Source organism: Rhamphochromis longiceps, linkage group LG3, assembly GCF_057381845.1.
Source record: "Rhamphochromis longiceps isolate RC_006_pf linkage group LG3, R_longiceps_female_GT1.1, whole genome shotgun sequence".
In the NCBI taxonomy this organism is placed as follows: Eukaryota; Metazoa; Chordata; class Actinopteri; order Cichliformes; family Cichlidae; genus Rhamphochromis; species Rhamphochromis longiceps.
The window spans coordinates 23,803,610-23,821,241 of record NC_140559.1 but is presented as its reverse complement, the minus strand read 5'-3'; the positions used below and the strand labels follow the sequence as shown (position 1 = coordinate 23,821,241).

General features: G+C 39.3%; 2 protein-coding genes across 2 annotated transcripts in view; both read right to left on the bottom strand.

Moving 5' to 3' along the window:
- The window catches only part of LOC146673524 (uncharacterized), a 272,508-nt gene that overhangs the window by 33,747 nt on the left and 221,129 nt on the right, over positions 1-17,632 (bottom strand). The gene's annotated exons all lie outside the window — the stretch shown is intronic.
- Positions 4,780-11,708, bottom strand: LOC146673534 (Fc receptor-like protein 5). Its single transcript, XM_085400964.1, has 5 exons — positions 11,684-11,708; positions 11,250-11,510; positions 10,925-11,170; positions 10,690-10,839; positions 4,780-4,919 (listed from the first exon to the last, which is right to left on the bottom strand). The coding sequence occupies exons 1-5, from the start codon at positions 11,706-11,708 to the stop codon at positions 4,780-4,782; spliced, it is 822 nt and encodes a 273-aa protein (XP_085257090.1).

Here is a 17,632-nt window from a genome sequence, read left to right as displayed (position 1 = left end):
CACCCATTCAGCCAAGTCATTGACAGCACTGCTCTGATACAAAGTCATAGTAGTATATGCACCCTGCTCTCTGCCACTCTTCCTTTTTTTAAAACAGTTTGTTTTCTTGTCCACAGTTAAAGTGTTTCAGAAAATTTTGCCAGTTTAGTGTGTGAAGTGTAAAATAGCTGAGCTGAGGTAATAGATTGACTTTTCATCTGAATCATTATTGACTGAAATTAAGGTCCTAATACTGAATAAAAGATTAAAAAACAATGAACCTGTGTAATAATACTGACAATAGAATAAAGTCAATTCAAAGTTGCTCTGTTGTCACTTATTGGTAGTGATTGTTTGGCCACGTGACAGCAGTATTTATTTTTTTATTTAAAAAAGAAACCCAACAATCTTCACCCTCCAGGGCCAGTTTAGTATCACCAATTAATCAAACTCCATGCAGGTCTTTGGTCTGTTTGAAGAAACCCTGAGAAACTACCCAGTGAGAACCCCCACAGACACGGAGAGAACATGCAGACTCCTCACAGAAAGGGTCCAAACAGCAGGTGGATTCAAATCCTGGAACCAGAATAAACCAGGAAATAAATGAATGTGTGTTCTTCGTCTTTCAGAGGTGAATTGTTTTTGATTTCCTGATTTTGAACCTGTACGATGGTGGTAGGTGGTAGAGCCCGTCACCTACTAACCTGAAGGTTGGTGGTTTGATCCCCGTCCGCTCCATCAGAGTACGAATGTTAGATAGGAATCTCTTACATGGAGAAAGAATCTAGAGAAAATATGCTTGGTTGAAAGAGGCAAATTCGAGTACTCAGAGTACAATAAGAACTGGTCCATTTACCATTTACACACCAAACTGTATCCCAGGTTACATTCAGAGCAGCCCCTTCCTCCAGAGGATGTTTTGATGGCCAACCCTCATTTGTGAAGTCCATCAGTATGTTTCTGCCTGTTCAGTCTGTGCCCAGACCAAGTCACTGACCTCACCACCTGCTGGTTTACTCGTCCAGACAGCTGCGGTCCTACATCATGGTAGATTTCCTTACTAGCCTCCAGGTAAAGCCACCATACTAACTATTGCAAACTGTTTTTCCAAGGCTGTGTGTTTTGTTTCTCTCCCTAAGCTTCCTTCAGCCTTAGAGACCTCTCAGCTTTTGACAGATCACGTCTTCATGTTACACATGACAGAATCTCCGCAAAAACTTTCCTTCGCTTCCCGCGAACTCACAAGAAGTAAAGAAAGCAGCAGCACTTCTGTAAAGTAGCTCAGACAAGCAGCATCAGGAGATTCTCCAGCTATAACCTAATGCACGGAGGGGAGGCTTATGTGACAGCAAGGGAAGTCAGGTGACTGGAGGCTGCAACATGCTCAGACAGCACCTACTACTTATATATGACCAACTAATGTGATTGGGCAGTAATTAGCAGTGAAATATTAAATAAAATATTCATTCTGTTAGAGTCTGACACACAAAGTAAACTCCACCCTCTTCCCTGTTTTTCTTCCATGTGTGTGTGTGTGTGTGTGTGGAATATAGATTGAGACATTGTTACACTGTTACATGTTTAAATGCACTGAGCTGCTGTGATGTGATTGGCTCCTCACATATTTGCATTAACAAACAGTGGGACATGTGTACATAATAAAATGGCCAGTAGGTTTGTACTGTGATTAGAACAGTTACTCTTTTATCACATGTTGCATGTTGATTCTTCATAAATGTGCATTTATTTAAATCTCACTGTCTCCGCTTTCTGTGGAGGGCACAGATGAGGTCATAACATCATTACATTGTTAATGAAAGCATCACAATTAAAAGTATGCAGAAAATGAAATTTGAAGTTAATGATAATAATTGTGTAAACTACACTTTAAAAGTGGAGATATAAGTATTTCATTTATAAAAATAAATATATAAAGTTAGTTTGTACTATGTGATCTGAAAGTACCGGATGCTTTCATGATCTTTCAGTGTTGGAGGGCTTGTTGTTGCCATTAAGTGTCAGTAGATGGCAGCACCAGGCTGCAGTTTAATCTTGATCATCAGAGGGACATAGCTGATCTGTGTGTGTGTAGTCCCCTCATCCAAACTAGAGAAGATTGTGCATGAATATTAGTCATCATGCACAAATTACTCTCCTGTTTACCGGCTTAAATAAATCATCTCTTTCACCTCCAAGCGATCCTAAATGCTCCTGACACGCTCTAGCAAGCAAACTCACATTATTGCATTTTTATTCCCCAACCCTGAATTGCACAACTGGAATAAAAACGGATGGTAAGATGGATAATATATAAAAAGTTTCAGATCACATAACATCTGCAGGTGTTTTTATTTTTTCTCTTTTTTAACACAGTTTAGCCACAGCAGTGATTCTTGATATAAGGGACAAAACATGTCCGGCAGATAAAACCCAATTTTGTGGTTAAAAATATGCATACAAGTGTTAACCCAACTGCCTAAAAGACAAACCAAGGCAATGTTTATACAACAAAACTATGATTTTGCATTTTTTATAAATATATATTTATTTTAAATGGTACAATACATTACCAGTACCTTAAAAGTCCATTGTCCAGAAGCAGGTGTGATAATATTAAAATACAGAAATTTTTTTTTAAAGTAATGTAAAAGTAAACATCATGGCTCTCGTCACTAAGTATTTAAGTCAATACCTTATATAATATCAAAATATGCAATTGAAAATTTATTTTTAAATATTTTTTAAGTGATTAAAATCGTGTCCAGAGTTTTTGTCAACACCGTCAGATTTTTTTCAAAAGTACAAAAAAATCAGGAATTATTGTGGGCAGCTAACACTCTGAGGACCCCTTTACCACTTCCTGTTTGATACACATGCCATGAGGTCACTGCTGTGATAATTTTTTTGTTTTTATTTCATTTATTGCACACCTTTCTGATAAAACTCTGTGTCACAACCATAGTGCGTCAACACCAAAGTCGATGTAAACCAAGATTTAATTATTTTTTTTGTAATAAGAGCTTAATTTAGGTAGATTGTAGAGGCCATAAGCAACTGATGAAAAACAAGATGGCTTTTGTCAGAAAAACATGTGTTATGAGAGAAAGTCGGGTATTTTGTCAACACCATCAGATGTCAACACCATCAGGATTTTTGTCTGACGGTGTTGACCCTTTTTTTAATGGTGTTGACAAATGTCACAAAAGTGTGCTATTCACCATTTATGTTAAGTCATTTTTTATTAATATTTCAGACATATTACTTCCTGTGTATTTTACTGATATTTCTGCTTCACAGATGTGTCAAATATTATCAAATTTGCCTTATCTTGAATCTCATTGTTTATGTATACATTATTAATCCTGTAGGAAAATGCTCAGTCCTCTGCATTTAACCCATTCACTCAGTGATGCAGTGGGCAGCTACAAATCCAGGTTAGCCACTGTTCGTTGGATTTGGATTAAGCCTGTTGTGCTGTTAAAATGTTTTAATGCTTTTTATCTTGTTCTATTACATCTGAATTTAAACAGGTTGTAACTCTCAGTGATGCTGCAGAGTTCCTTTGACTTTGGGATCTGCAGCCCAGGTTGGACCTGGAAACGGCTAATGACATCAGACTTAAAGACCGGATAGCATTTCTATTGCTTAATGCATAATTGTGTTGTGAATATTCATCCTTAATCTGTGAAAAAGCATAAGGTTCAGAAAAAATATAGTAATTAAAAAAATGGTACATTTTAGGCTAGAATAGCAAAGGGAAACCTGTCAGTAGAGGAACGAAAGAGAGGGAACAGGGATGATCAAAAAAGGAGAGAAAAAATTAACAGCCAGCCTGAGTTGAAGAAATGAGAAAATAAAGGAAAGATGGAGAAATAGAGTGAAAGAGGGAAAAATAAAGAACACCAGTGATCTGAAAGAAAGAGAAAAAAGTCAGAAGAGAAGGTTTTGGAAACAAGCACAGAGACAAAAGGAGAGAAAGTACAGCAGGGTCTAAACACACAACCACAGAGAACTTTAGGAATCAAGGAGTAGTAGGCAGCTACTTTCTGCTGAACTGTTAAGATGTAGAACCTGACATGTGCAAAAACAGAATTGTTATGATGTGTCTTGTGATATTACAAAGGTTGCTAAGGTTTAATTTTCATTTTGAAAGAAATAATATCTTGTTTTCTACTAGTGTGTCACCACCGTCAGCACCTTGTCAACTCCATAATATGGAGTTTTTGTTTATTTTTCTCTTTTGGAGAACCATATATTTTCCTCCCTCATGATCTTCCAATAAAAATACGTAATTTTCTCAATAAATGTGTAATTTGCATGCTGCTTAATATGACTGTTTCTTATACAGATTAAATACAAGCTTCTGAAAATATGTATGACTGTAACTCTAATAATAAAAAGCCAAAACAATCTTACTTTTAAATGTGGTATAATTACTTTGAAAACATATGTGCATAAACAATAGAATAGAGAAGCTGCTAATAGTCAAAAGAGCTGAAACAACTTAATTTAAAATATATATTTTTGCATTTCTTTGTGTCTGACGGTGTTAACAAAAACCTTGCACTTCTCCAGCAAAAACATAAATTATTAAAAAATGTTACACCTGGGAGATTGTACCAAGACATGGTGAGACTTTGTGTAACAATTATATGTAAATATGTTTTTGAAAAATCAAAAAATATATTTTAGAAAATTAAAACCTGTTTTGTCCCTAATCTCAGGAATCACTGACAGTATACATAAAAAATCTCAGTAAAATATAGAAGTCTGCTCACACACCCTTATTTTTTTAAAAATTCATCTTGAACCATGATGGAGACAAAGGACAGCAGCTGTACATTTTATAGTTGCTTCTTCTTGCTTCTCTTTGATGTCGATTTCTCCATGAGTGACATCTTCTGTTCTCACTGCTGAGTCGACTGCAGCTGCATCACTCTCTGCACAAGAAAACACATAAAGCGAGCATCAGTGCAGGCAGTACAGTCCTACAGATACTGCTGCTGTTACATTAACGGTGACATAAAAATCATTCAGATTAATTATGCTCCACCTTTTTGTGCAGGACTCAAATGGGACATGATAGAAAACTGATCAGGTCCAGCTGTCAGGTTGTTGTGTGCGGGCGAGGAAGAGATGACCCAAACGCAGGACTCATGGTGCAGAATGATGAGGATTTATTGGAGCGAGTGAAAGAACAGAGCAGGAACGACAGGACTGACTAACTGACTGGAAGACTGAATGGCTGGCTGAACAGCTGAACAACTGAACACAGGCGGAAACGACAACAGTGACAACATCAATGACACGACGGTGAAGGAGTGGAAACAGAAGACTGATGAGGATGATAATGAGAGACCGGTGAGCACACAGCTGAAAATAATGTGGCTCACGACACATTAGACGAGCTTACACAGGAAACAGGAAGTGAAAAAACATGGATGTGGCAAAATCTGTGCTCTCCTCCTGTCTCATTCCCTCATTATCCCTCAGTGTATTTAAGGCCTGTGTTTCTCTCTGTCACTGTTGTGTCGTACCTGCATTACGCTGAGTGGTTTTCCCTCTGAATTGCGGAAGGTTAGTTTTGCTCTAAGTCTGGTTAGTTTCTCTCATTCATGTCACCCAGTTTCTTGTTTTCATTATAAAGTTTACTTTCTATTTGCCATTTTTAAGGTTTTGGTTTGTTTGTGAAGTTATTTCTGATGATGCAATAAAGCTGTCGCTTTCAGTTCATCCCTCTGCGTTCAGTGAGTCCTGCATTTGCCTGCCACACAGCACACCATGACAAGGTCAGGCTTTGAACAGTAAACACAGCCACACATCAGAAGACAGAAAAATGAAAAAGCAGTAAAAAGCCAGTGGCATGGAAAAATAGGAGGGAGAGAAACAGCTAAACCTGGCATGTGGGGTTCTTTTAAACCATTGTTTCCTAGATTCAAGCATGGAGTGTGAAGGGTTATTTTTGTCATTATAATTTAGTTTTATTTTCATATCAATCATAACAGCTGTTGCCTAAAGGTTCTTTCTATTGTAAAACCCTATAAAATGACCCCTGTACAAGCAAACACTAGGCAACAGTGGGAATGAAAAACTCCCTTTTTAACAGGAAGAAATCAGCTAGAACCAGGCTCAGGTGGGAGCAACCATCTGCTGTGACTGGTTAGGGATGTGTGGATGAAGACAGGACAAAAGACACATGGAAGAGAGCCAGAGGTTAATAATAATTAAATCCAGAGAGGTGTATGAACACATAGTGAGTGAGAAAGGTGACTGAAGAAGTAATACTGATTGCGTCATGGTAATCCCCCAGCAGCCTACACCTATTGCAGCAAAACTAAGGCAGGATTTAGGGTCACCTGGTCCAGCCCTAACTATATGCTTTAGCAAAACGGAAAGTTTTAAGCCTGATATTAAAAGTAGAGATAGTGTCTGTCTCCCGAATCCAAACTGGAAGCTGGTTCCACAAAAGAGGGGCCTGAAAGATGGAGAAATATGCTCTCTTTCTAGTCCCTGTCAGGACTCTTGCTGCAGCATTTTGGATTAACTGAAGGCTTTTCAGGGAGTTTTTAGGACTGATTGTATACTGAGTATATACTTTCACAAGATTACTGCTACGAAACATGAAGATGGACCTGAATCACAAGGCTGTATTTGAACTGATGACTACAGACCTGCTTTCATGAAACCCCCTGAAACCACAGAAAAATGCAACAGGATGTCAGAAACTCAAGAAATTATTACATCTCCTCAAGTGAACTCGTAATGAAGTATTTTTGAGTAATAAAAAGAAGTGAGCAGATGCAGTTTTTGTCCAGAACTTTTACAGTTTTTTCTGATTGCTTACAGTTTTTTCTGATTGCTTAATCACATTTATTGTAACTATTGGCTAATTTTGCAAAACTCTTCACACAAATAAGAAAACCTGTCACCCAATAATCAAAACATTGTAGTTCTCTTGCAAAAGCAAACACAGCTAGATTAACTCTTCACACCTTCATAAAAATGGTGTTTCCGTATCAAACAGTACACACAAGCCATCATCTACTAAGCACACAATGCGCCAACTGCACACTGATGGTATGAATATAAAACACATCTGGCTTTTGCTTTCCCTGTGCACAAGGTAGGCTATGTCAGTTTGAGCTCATACTGCTGTCATAGATCCATAAGCATGGAGGGATCCAAACTTCAAGTACTGGTGTTTATTCAAACACATCAAAACAAACACAAGTGTTCATTTCCAAGTATAGGATTATTTGCAATCGCCATAATGACTATATGGGTTACTTGGTCTGCAGTGAACATGCTTCCTCTGCCCCAGCATCTGGTCATCTAGCAATTCTGTAAAGTAACAATTTCAGTATTTTTACATCAGTGGTATTGGTGTGTTTCTCATTGGCATACGGCAGTGCTACAAATCTTTGTGCGAAGTGACTATACTCACCGATTCTCATTTCAAGATGTCCTTATGGTACTTGCTACAGTGTAGCGGCTCGAGTTAGGCTGGACCCGTTGGCCAGCTACCCTCAGGGTCATTCCACGGTTGATTACATGGTCCACTATTGTAGCTCTGATGTCATCAGCAATTCTATTTCTTACTCTTCCTACCCTTCCTCTCACCCCTCCTCATCTTCCTCTCCTCCCTCCTCGTCTTCCTCTTGCTCCTCCTTGTCCTTGTCGTCCTCTTCATCCTACTTCTTCACCTCCACGTCCTCTTCCTCGGCCTCCTCTACTTCTCACTCTTCCTGCTCCCTCCATTGTACTCCGCACACACAGCTTACCTGTATTATAGTGCTTAGGCTGATTGCAAAGTGAACTAATTATCTAAAACAGTGTTCACATGTGAAAGTGTGCCAGACAGTTGGCAAATTAGTGTTAATGATAGCCATACATGTGTATACTTTTGCTAGGAGTGTGTTGGAAATTTGGTAATTGAGTGTTGTGCAGTGAATTGTGCCTACAGTCTTGCAAAGTGTGTGTTACAAAATTGCAAACTGAGTGCAAAGCAGTTTTTGTGCTTTTAGTTTTGCAAACTCAGTGAGTGGTTTTGCTATAAGTCTGAATAGTTTTAGCAATTGTGCTACAGGAATCACAGTTAGTGTTTAAGCATTCGGTAAAAACTGTAAATAATTTAATACAGTCTTACAGTTTTTTCTGAATGCTTAAACACTAACTGTGATTCCTGTAGCACAATTGCTAAAACTATTCAGACTTATAGCAAAACCACTCACTGAGTGTGCAAAACTAAAAGCACAAAAACTGCTTTGCACTCAGTTTGCAATTTTGTAACACACACTTTGCAAAACTGTAGGCACAATTCACTGCACAACACTCAATTACCAAATTTCCAACACACTCCTAGCAAAAGTATACACATGTATGGCTATCATTAACACTAATTTGCCAACTGTCTGGCACACTTTCACATGTGAAAACTTTCTTAGATAATTAGTTCACTTTGCAATCTGCCTAAGCACTATAATACAGGTAAGCTGTGTGTGCGGAGTACAATGGAGGGAGCAGAAAGAGTGAGAAGTAGAGGAGGCCGAGGAAGAGGACGTGGAGGTGAAGAAGTAGGATGAAGAGGACGACAAGGACAAGGAGGAGCAAGAGGAAGACGAGGAGGGGGGAGAGGAAGATGAGGAGGGGGGAGAGGAAGATGAGGAGGGGGGAGAGGAAGGGTAGGAAGAGTAAGAAATAGAATTGCTGATGACATCAGAGCTACAATAGTGGACCATGTCATCAACCGTGGAATGACCCTGAGGGTAGCTGGCCAACGGGTCCAGCCTAACTCGAGCCGCTACACTGTAGCAAGTACCATAAGGACATCTTGAAATGAGAATCGGTTAGTACAGTCACTTCGCACAAAGATTTGTAGCACTGCCGTATGCCAATGAGAAACACACCAATACCATTGATGTAAAAATACTGAAATTGTTACTTTACAGAATTGCTAGATGACCAGATGCTGGGACAGAGGAAGCATGTTCACTGCAGACCAAGTAACCCATATAGTCATTATGGCGATTGCAAATAATCCTATACTTGGAAATAAACACTTGTGTTTGTTTTGATGTGTTTGAATAAACACCAGTACTTGAAGTTTGGATCCCTCTATGCTTATGGATCTATGACAGAAGTATGAGCTCAAACTGACATAGCCTACCTTGTGCACAGAGAAAGCAAAAGCCAGATGTGTTTTGTATTCATACCATCAGTGTGCAGTTGGCGCATTGTGTGCTTAGTAGATGATGGCTTGTGTGTACTGTTTGATACGGAAACACCATTTTTATGAAGGTGTGAAGAGTTAATCTAGCTGTGTTTGCTTTTGCAAGAGAACTACAATGTTTTGATGATTGGGTGACAGGTTTTCTTATTTGTGTGAAGAGTTTTGCAAAATTAGCCAATAGTTACAAAAAATGTGCTTAAGCAATCAGAAAAAACTGTAATACTCTGTGTGTGTGTGTGTGTGTGTGTGTGTGTGTGTGTGTGTGTGTGTGTGTGTGTGTGTGTGTGTGTGTGTGTATTAACATCCCTGAGGAGCTGACGAGTTTTCATCAATAAAAGGAAAGTGGACGACCACAGAGCTGTTAGTCTTTGTTATACAAAGGGTGAAATACATGTTTGGAGCACAAAGAACAGCACTCACTGCTAACAGATACTGCAAACACAGAACAACTACTTAGTGATCTATATATACTGTAGGTCTTTGACTAAGCTTTTAAAAATGGTTTAAAAAAGCAGGAGAACTGGAGCTTATCCTCTCTGGGATAGCGTGAAAGGCAGATTGCACACCACACAGGTTTCCAGTCTGTCACAGGACTAGGAAACACAACTTAACAATCTATCCAATTTGAAATCATTAGTTAACACCTATCATGTCTTTAGACTGTGGGAGGAAGAACTCACTCAGCACAGTGAACTGTTTAAACTGCACGTTAGTGTGAGGTGAAGAGTAAAGATAGTCTTCTTTGCAGTGGAAAGTTTTAAACCTTGTGGTCTGAAACCATGAAAGCAGGTCTGTGATGGTTATTGCCACTTAGAAGAACAACCAGAATGCTTTGCAGTCTGTTACTTCCTCATACAGACCTTTATTTTGTCTCATTGCTGTTTTGGGCCTCCTCTTGAGCCAGAAAACAATCAGAACATTTGATATCAGCACATTAAAACCCACGAACGTTGTTCTAATTATTTATTTAATACCTGAAATTTTGTAATCTAAAGAGTACTTTGTGGGCAGCACTTGCCATGGTGGTTAGCACTGTTGTCTTACAGCAAGAAGGTCCTGAGTTCAATCCTTTTGAAGGTTCTCTCTGTTTTTGTGTGGATTCACTCTGAGTACTCCTCCAAAAACATGCAGTTAATAAGATAAGGTTAACTGATTATTCTAACTTGCCACATAGGTGTGACTGGTTGTCTGTCCGTGGTGTACCCCACCTACCTGGGATAACCTGCAGACACCCTGCTTCCTTAAATTGGACACGCAGAAGAGAATGGATGGACAGACTACATTCAGGATGTTCAACATTGTTAATAAAGGACAAATTTCTGCTTGAGAAATACTTGATGCAAATGGAAACTTTGGTTTGTTTGTGAGAAACTCCAAAGAGCTGCTTTCATCCAAGCTTCATCTTTCCTTTGAATATTGTTTAAAATTGAAAAACATACTAACGTGAGACGTTCATGCAACAAAAAGAGAATAAGTCTCACCTTTTAGTTTCCTGTCAACATGTCGTTCCACCAAAACAACCAGTAACATCACTACTAACACAACACAGACTGTTCCAGCTGTCAGCAACACGGGGACAAGTGGAGAGGAACCAGCAGAAGAGGCAGGTGGAGGTGTGGTGGTGTGTTTGTCTAAAACAAAGCAAACAAAGTCATTAAGTTGTCGTCACATTGTGAATGTTGAACCTGCAGAAACACAGACAGGTGAGTGCGTCACCTGTGACAGTGATCCAGCTGGATGGAGACTCTCCATGACCGCTGATGTCACACTTGTAGAGGCCTTCATCAGACCTGGAAACATGCTGGATGGTCATGTGACCTGTAGGCTGCTTCCTGATGAGGGAGCCATCTTTATAGAAAGCAGCTGGGAGGTTGGAGGGAGTGGTCTTTGTTTTACAGAGCAGAGTGACGTCATCTCCCTCCATCACAGGGAGGACAGGACTCTGCAGGATCACTGATCCACCTCAACACAGAGACAAACTACAGCATTTCATCCATTTACACACAGCTTCATCAACACTAACTCCACACACTCAGCTTACCAGTGACTGTCAGCTTAACCATGTTACTGATGGTACTCTGATTGAACTCACACCAATATATTCCACTGTCATGAGGCACCATCATACTTATATTACAGGAAGAACCAGCTGGTTTTCCCCACCCATCTCCACACTGAGTCCTCTGTTTGCTTGTGTTTCTCCTCAGAGTCCATCCAGCAGAGCTGTCGTCCTCCTCACAGCTCAGAGACACAAAGTCTCCTTCAAAGAACTGAGAGCTGCTGGGACTCACAGCCAGACGAGCTGTGAGGGTTAAAAATAAAAATAAAAATGTCATGGTTGTGCAAAGCATTGATGATACAACATTCTTTAAATTAGAATTAAAATACTTCTCATGTGGTTCGGGCTGCCAACCCTAAACATTAAAGAAGAAGAATTTAACACATATTTGACATATTTAAAAGAAAATCACTGACCTTGGTTTGTTATCCTGCAAGGCATTGAAGTCAAAACTAAAGATAAGTAAAACTTAGGTTAGCATGTAAAATAATAAAGACTGTAATTAATTTGGCTCGTCCCATCTCGTCTATCTCTGATCTCTTGTCCACTTATAATTATGTGAGTAAGTAATCCTTGTGGGAGGCATACATCAATGTAAAAGAATAACAGACTGTGTTTTTGAACTCTTTAAGAAAAAGATCTATTCATATTCATTATTTTTAGCTTGTTGCTATGTTTATATTTATAGTTCTAGTCTTAAGGTTTGTTACTGTTACGTTCCTCATTTCATCTCAAGTCTCCTTTTTCTTTATGTTTGTGCGTCTCCTGTGTCTAGACTGGGTTCTCTCTCTGTCTCCCTAGTCCGCTGTGTCCTCCTGTCTGTTCTTCTCTGGTTCCAGTGTTAAGACTGTGTCTCTGTGCCTTTGTGTTAGTTATTGCTAAGTTCACAAGAACTCAATAAAATTAAATATTGGAAATCAGAAATCCATCAGTTTATTAGCACTGTGCACATTTCTGCTCCCACATCTCTAACACCAAATCTGTAACGCTGTTCCTTTAGTGATTATTGGATGTTTTCGAATTCACTGTACCCGATGCATAAGAAACATTTGGAAACATGACCGGTAACAGTAAGCATGAAGTCGCGTGTCCACTTTAAAGTTAAGCTGATATAATAACTAACTAACCTCTGTCAAGTTCACTGATTCACAGGGTAAAATTTCCCCTTTAACCTGCTTCTCAGTCCATTCAGCCTTTTTTCTTCTCCTCCATTATTGTTTATTAACAGAGCAGACAGAAAAAGTTCAACATTTAAAAGGAAGACATTCTTCACTTACAGAGCAGAAATAGTAGAGACGCGTCATCCATTGTCCTCTTGACTCATGAGACTCATTTTCTCTTTTTGTCATAGAGACACAGTAAACTCCGCCCCCTTCCCCACATACTTTTCTTGCGTATATGTAAGATGTTTGTAAAAAGTAGATTAAAAAAATCAGGACAGAAAATCAAAAATATTGTTTAACAAAAGATAGTAAAAGAGCAGGCTCTCTAATGTTGCTTTTTGAAAAACATCCACTCTTTTTGAATTTGAAGCACCGCATGAACTGAGATCTGGGGAGGACCAACTGATGCAGTTTTGAAAGTACAGTTTTTCCCAGACATACGATTTTAGCAGCTCATTGAGCCTCCACTCTGGAAACTTTCTCTGCCAACAAATGGCTCATAAATCGCTTGTGCAGGCTGCTTTCATGCTGTTTTACACCAGTTCTGATCGAAATGCTGAAGCATTAGACCAGACTATGTTTTTACAATCTTCTGTTCTCTGATGTTGGTGAGCCTGTGTGAACTGTGGCCTCAGTTTCCTGTTATTAGCTCTACACTCTTGCTGTTGTTACGTCCTATGTGCTGTGCATACCGTGCTCTTCTGCATACCTTGGTTGTAATCAGTGGCTATTTGTGTTGCCTTACTATCAGCTTAAAGCAGACTGGACTCTGACCTCTGTCATCAACAGATGTTTTTTTGGGAAATCCTAGAAAATCAGAAGTTTCCATCTGGAATCAACAACAATGCCACATTCCCCTTTACTTAAATCACCTAAATCAAATGAGAATATCTGTAACTGTAATGCTGTTGCCATGTGATTGGCTCATTACATATTTGCATAAAAAACAGTGACATTTGTACCTAATAAAATGGTCAGTAAGTTTGTACTGTGATCAGAACAGTTCCTCTTTAATAGCATGTTGATTTCAGTGTTTGTTTCTTTATACATGTTGTGTGTTTCTCGGCCTTATGTGGGGACAGAAATGAGCTGTTGTGAGTTCCAAGTAAAGCAGTGAAGCTTTACTAGTAAAGCACTGCTATATTAGCAATGGGCTGTGGTTTCAGACTGATATGAGTACAAATGTGAGAGTAACAGATACCACAGAGTGGCTCATCTGTGTGAAACTGGGGCACAAAAAGTACCAGTATATTCAAAAGGTTCAGTTTGCAGGCCTGCATTAACACTAAAAGGTTAAAGATGTATATCATTTAGTGTGAGGTAATATAGAACATTATAAGGAAAAATAACTGATGTTTGTGAAATGTGGATGTTACTCTGAAATGTGCCATCAGCTAAATGCCATTTCAAACCCAACAGCACTCCCCCAACAGGACAAGGATGGAAACAGCATCTGGTGATGTGCATAGGTGGTAGACTTCAGGTGCTCATTGTAGGCAAAGGACTTTAGACCGAGTAAAACCTGTGCTTATATTTAAAACAATGTTAATTTGTCTAATTGTCTTTGAGCCTCTGAAAATGGAGAACTGTTTATAAAAAATGTGTCTTAATTGATTGAATGCAACACACTTAAATTACAGCTGGAAGTTTGCACATCAGTCACATCTTGATTATAGTGTCAAATATTTTGTGGTGGTGCACAGAGGCAAACTATGAACAAACGTGTTTTTTGCCACCAAATGATGTCCATAACTCTAACACCCATTACTGATGATAATACAACTCTGTTACTGTTACAACTTCATTTAATAAAGTGCATGAGATCAGAAACACAACACATAAAGTATCAGAACATGGCTCATCAAATTTGATTACAATACAACTAGTATGTAAGTTGACAAAATACATATAAATACTTCAGAGACACAATCCTTCCCTGAGATTAATGAGCACATATTTTCACATTTATAAAACCTCATTCGAGCCCAAAAACTGAAATCGTTTATTTTTATGTGAATGACATCATGATTTAAAGACTGTGGGTCAGTGAAGAGAAACAGCAACGTGCTCTGTTCTGTTCATCTGGATGTAGCGTTTTCAGTGGACATTTCGTCACTGATCCAAGTGACTTCTTCAGTCAGTCGATAAATTATGATGTAAATTTATAATATGAATTCTTGTCGCATACTTGATTTTGTAATAATATCTTATGATTTGACAAATTGGAGTTGATTCATTATCACTTGCCTCACTTAATAGACCAGAGAACGCTACCACAACTAGAAACCAGGGTTACACTACTTTCCACTGGAGAAAAGCTGGAAAAGGGTAGATATATATTCTTGGGAATATAGTTTGATTCAAAGGTTAGAGCACATTAATAAAGCTGAGAAAAATGTAAATGAGATTTTAAATATAATTAGATAGAGGGCAGCTTTAAAAATGTATATATAGCATTAGTAAGATTAGATGTGGATAAAGTGGATAGGATGCAGGCCAAGGCACTGCGTCTCTGCTGTGGGATAATGAGATCTTTGGCTGCTGTTGATGTGGACATGGGAGGCAACAGCAGCTAAAATTTACTGGGCTTCACTTACAGGTTACAGAGATTTCCATCCAGACGAAAAGCATCTTAACTGGGAGAGAGAAAGGGCAAGGAGGAGTTGTTTTGAGTGGAACGATGAGATCACCAACCGTGTTTATACCTCCTACTCATCTCTGCAGATATTGAGGACGGACATTCAGCAAAATACAGCCTTGCAACAATAACATAAAGACAACTGTAGTGTCTGCGAGCATGGGGCAAAACAGAACCACAGGTCCTCACTGGCTGGACAAGCACACACACTCATTTATATCATTTCTCAATAACTGTTTCCAGTTGGACCAGCTTCTACATATATCACACAGACACATGTTACAGCATGAGTGCATGTTTTTAACATATAAGTGTAACAATATTTGAATCCTTTAATCACCCATCAGATCTTCATTTCTGGATCATCCATTCAACCAAGTCATTGACAGCACTGCTCTGATACAAAGTCATAGTAGTATATGCACCCTGCTCTCTGCCTTCCTTCCTATTTTAAAACAGTTTGTTTTCTTGTCCACCGTTAAAGCGTTTCAGAAAATTGCATCTATTTTAATCAGTGATGTGTAAAATAGCTGAGCAAATATTTTTAGTGTTAAAATTCAGTTAATGAAAAATGTAAACTTGATAAATAAGATTTGATTCATCAGATAAAAGCACGACAAGTTAAACTTTGTGCACTCAACGCCTCATAGTATCGTGCACCACCACTCCAGAGGAGTAGATGGCGATAATACACTGTGGTCTACAGGAACCAGGGAAGAAAAGATCAAATCCATGGTTTACAGTTTTTTCTGAATGCCTAAACCCAAACTGTGATTCCTGTAGCACAATTTCTAAAACTATTCAGACTTATAGCAAAACCACTCACTGAGTTTGCAAAACTAAAAGCACAAAAACTGCTTTGCACTCAGTTTGCAATTTTGTAACACACACTTTGCAAAACTGTAGGCACAATTCACTGCACAACACTCACTTGAAGTTTGGATCCCTCCATGCTTATGGATCTATGACAGAAGTATGAGCTCAAACTGACATAGCCTACCTTGTGCACAGGGAAAGCAAACGCCAGATGTGTTTTGTATTCATACCATCAGTGTGCAGTTGGCGCATTGTGTGCTTAGTAGATGATGGCTTGTGTGTACTGTTTGATACGGAAACACCATTTTTACGAAGGTGTGAGGAGTTAATCTAGCTGTGTTTGCTTTTGCAAGAGAACTACAATGTTTTGATTATTGGGTGACAGGTTTTCTTATTTGTGTGAAGAGTTTTGCAAAATTAGCCAATAGTTGCAAAAAATGTGCTTAAGCAATCAGAAAAAACTGTAACACTAATTTGCCAACTGTCTGGCACACTTCCACATGTGAAAACTGTTTTAGATAAGTAGTCCACTTTGCAGTCAGCCTAAGCACTATAAACAGGCCACAGGTAAGCTGTCCATGTGGAGTACAATGGAAGGAGCAGTAAGAGCGAGAAGAGTGAGAATCAGAGGAGGCCGAGGGAGAGGACGTGGAGGTGAAGAGGTTGGAGGAAGAGGACGTGGAGGTGAAGAGGTTGGAGGAAGAGGACGTGGAGGAGCAAGAAGAGGACGAGGAGGGGAAAGAGGAAGGGTAAGAAGAGTACGAAACAGAATAACTGATGACACCAGAGCTACAATAGTGGACCATGTCATCAACCATGGGATGACCCTGAGGGAAGCTGGCCAACGTGTTCAGCCTAAACTGAGCCGCTACACTGTGGCAAGCATCATTAGGACATTTCGAAATGAGAATCGGTAAGTACTTTGTAGCACTGCCATACTCTAATGAGAAACACAACAGTACCATACATGCAAAAATACTGAAATTGTTACTTTACAGAATTGCTAGACGTCCAGATGTTGGGGGCAGAGGCAGAATGTTCACTCCAGAGCAAGAGACCCATATAGTGAACATGGTGATTGCCAATAATGCAATAAGACTGCGTGAAATACAGCAGCGCATAATGGATGATGACACCATCTTTCAAAATATACACAGTGCAAGCATTTCTACACTAAGTCGTGTATTTGCGCGCCACAGAATAAGAATGAAGCAAATTTACAGAGTTCCTTCGAGAGGAACACAGAACGTGTAAAGCAACTGCGATATGACTATGTGCAGGTAAGCTAGTGTCATTGGTTCTGAATTTGGAAGTGCATACTGTAGTGTTGTGCATGGGCCTGATGTGTTGCATTTGTTTTGTCTTGTCCAGAGAGTGATGGAACTAGAAGCAGATGCAATGGGACATGAGCTACTTTTTGTAGATGAGGCCGGTTTTAACCTCAGTAAAGCCAGGAGACGTGGCAGGAACATTATTGGACACCGTGCCATCATCAATGTCCCAGGACAACGTGGTGGTAACATAACCATGTGTGCAGCTATAAGCCAAAATGGTGTTGTTCACCATCATGCAACCATAGGCCCATACAACACTGCACACATTATTGCATTCCTGGACACCTTGCATGACATGCTCACTGTTCAGAGACCAGAGCAGACCCGATATGTCATCATATGGGACAATGTTAGTTTCCATAGGGCTGCTTTGGTCCGCAACTGGTTTACAGACCATCCATCCTTCATGGCACT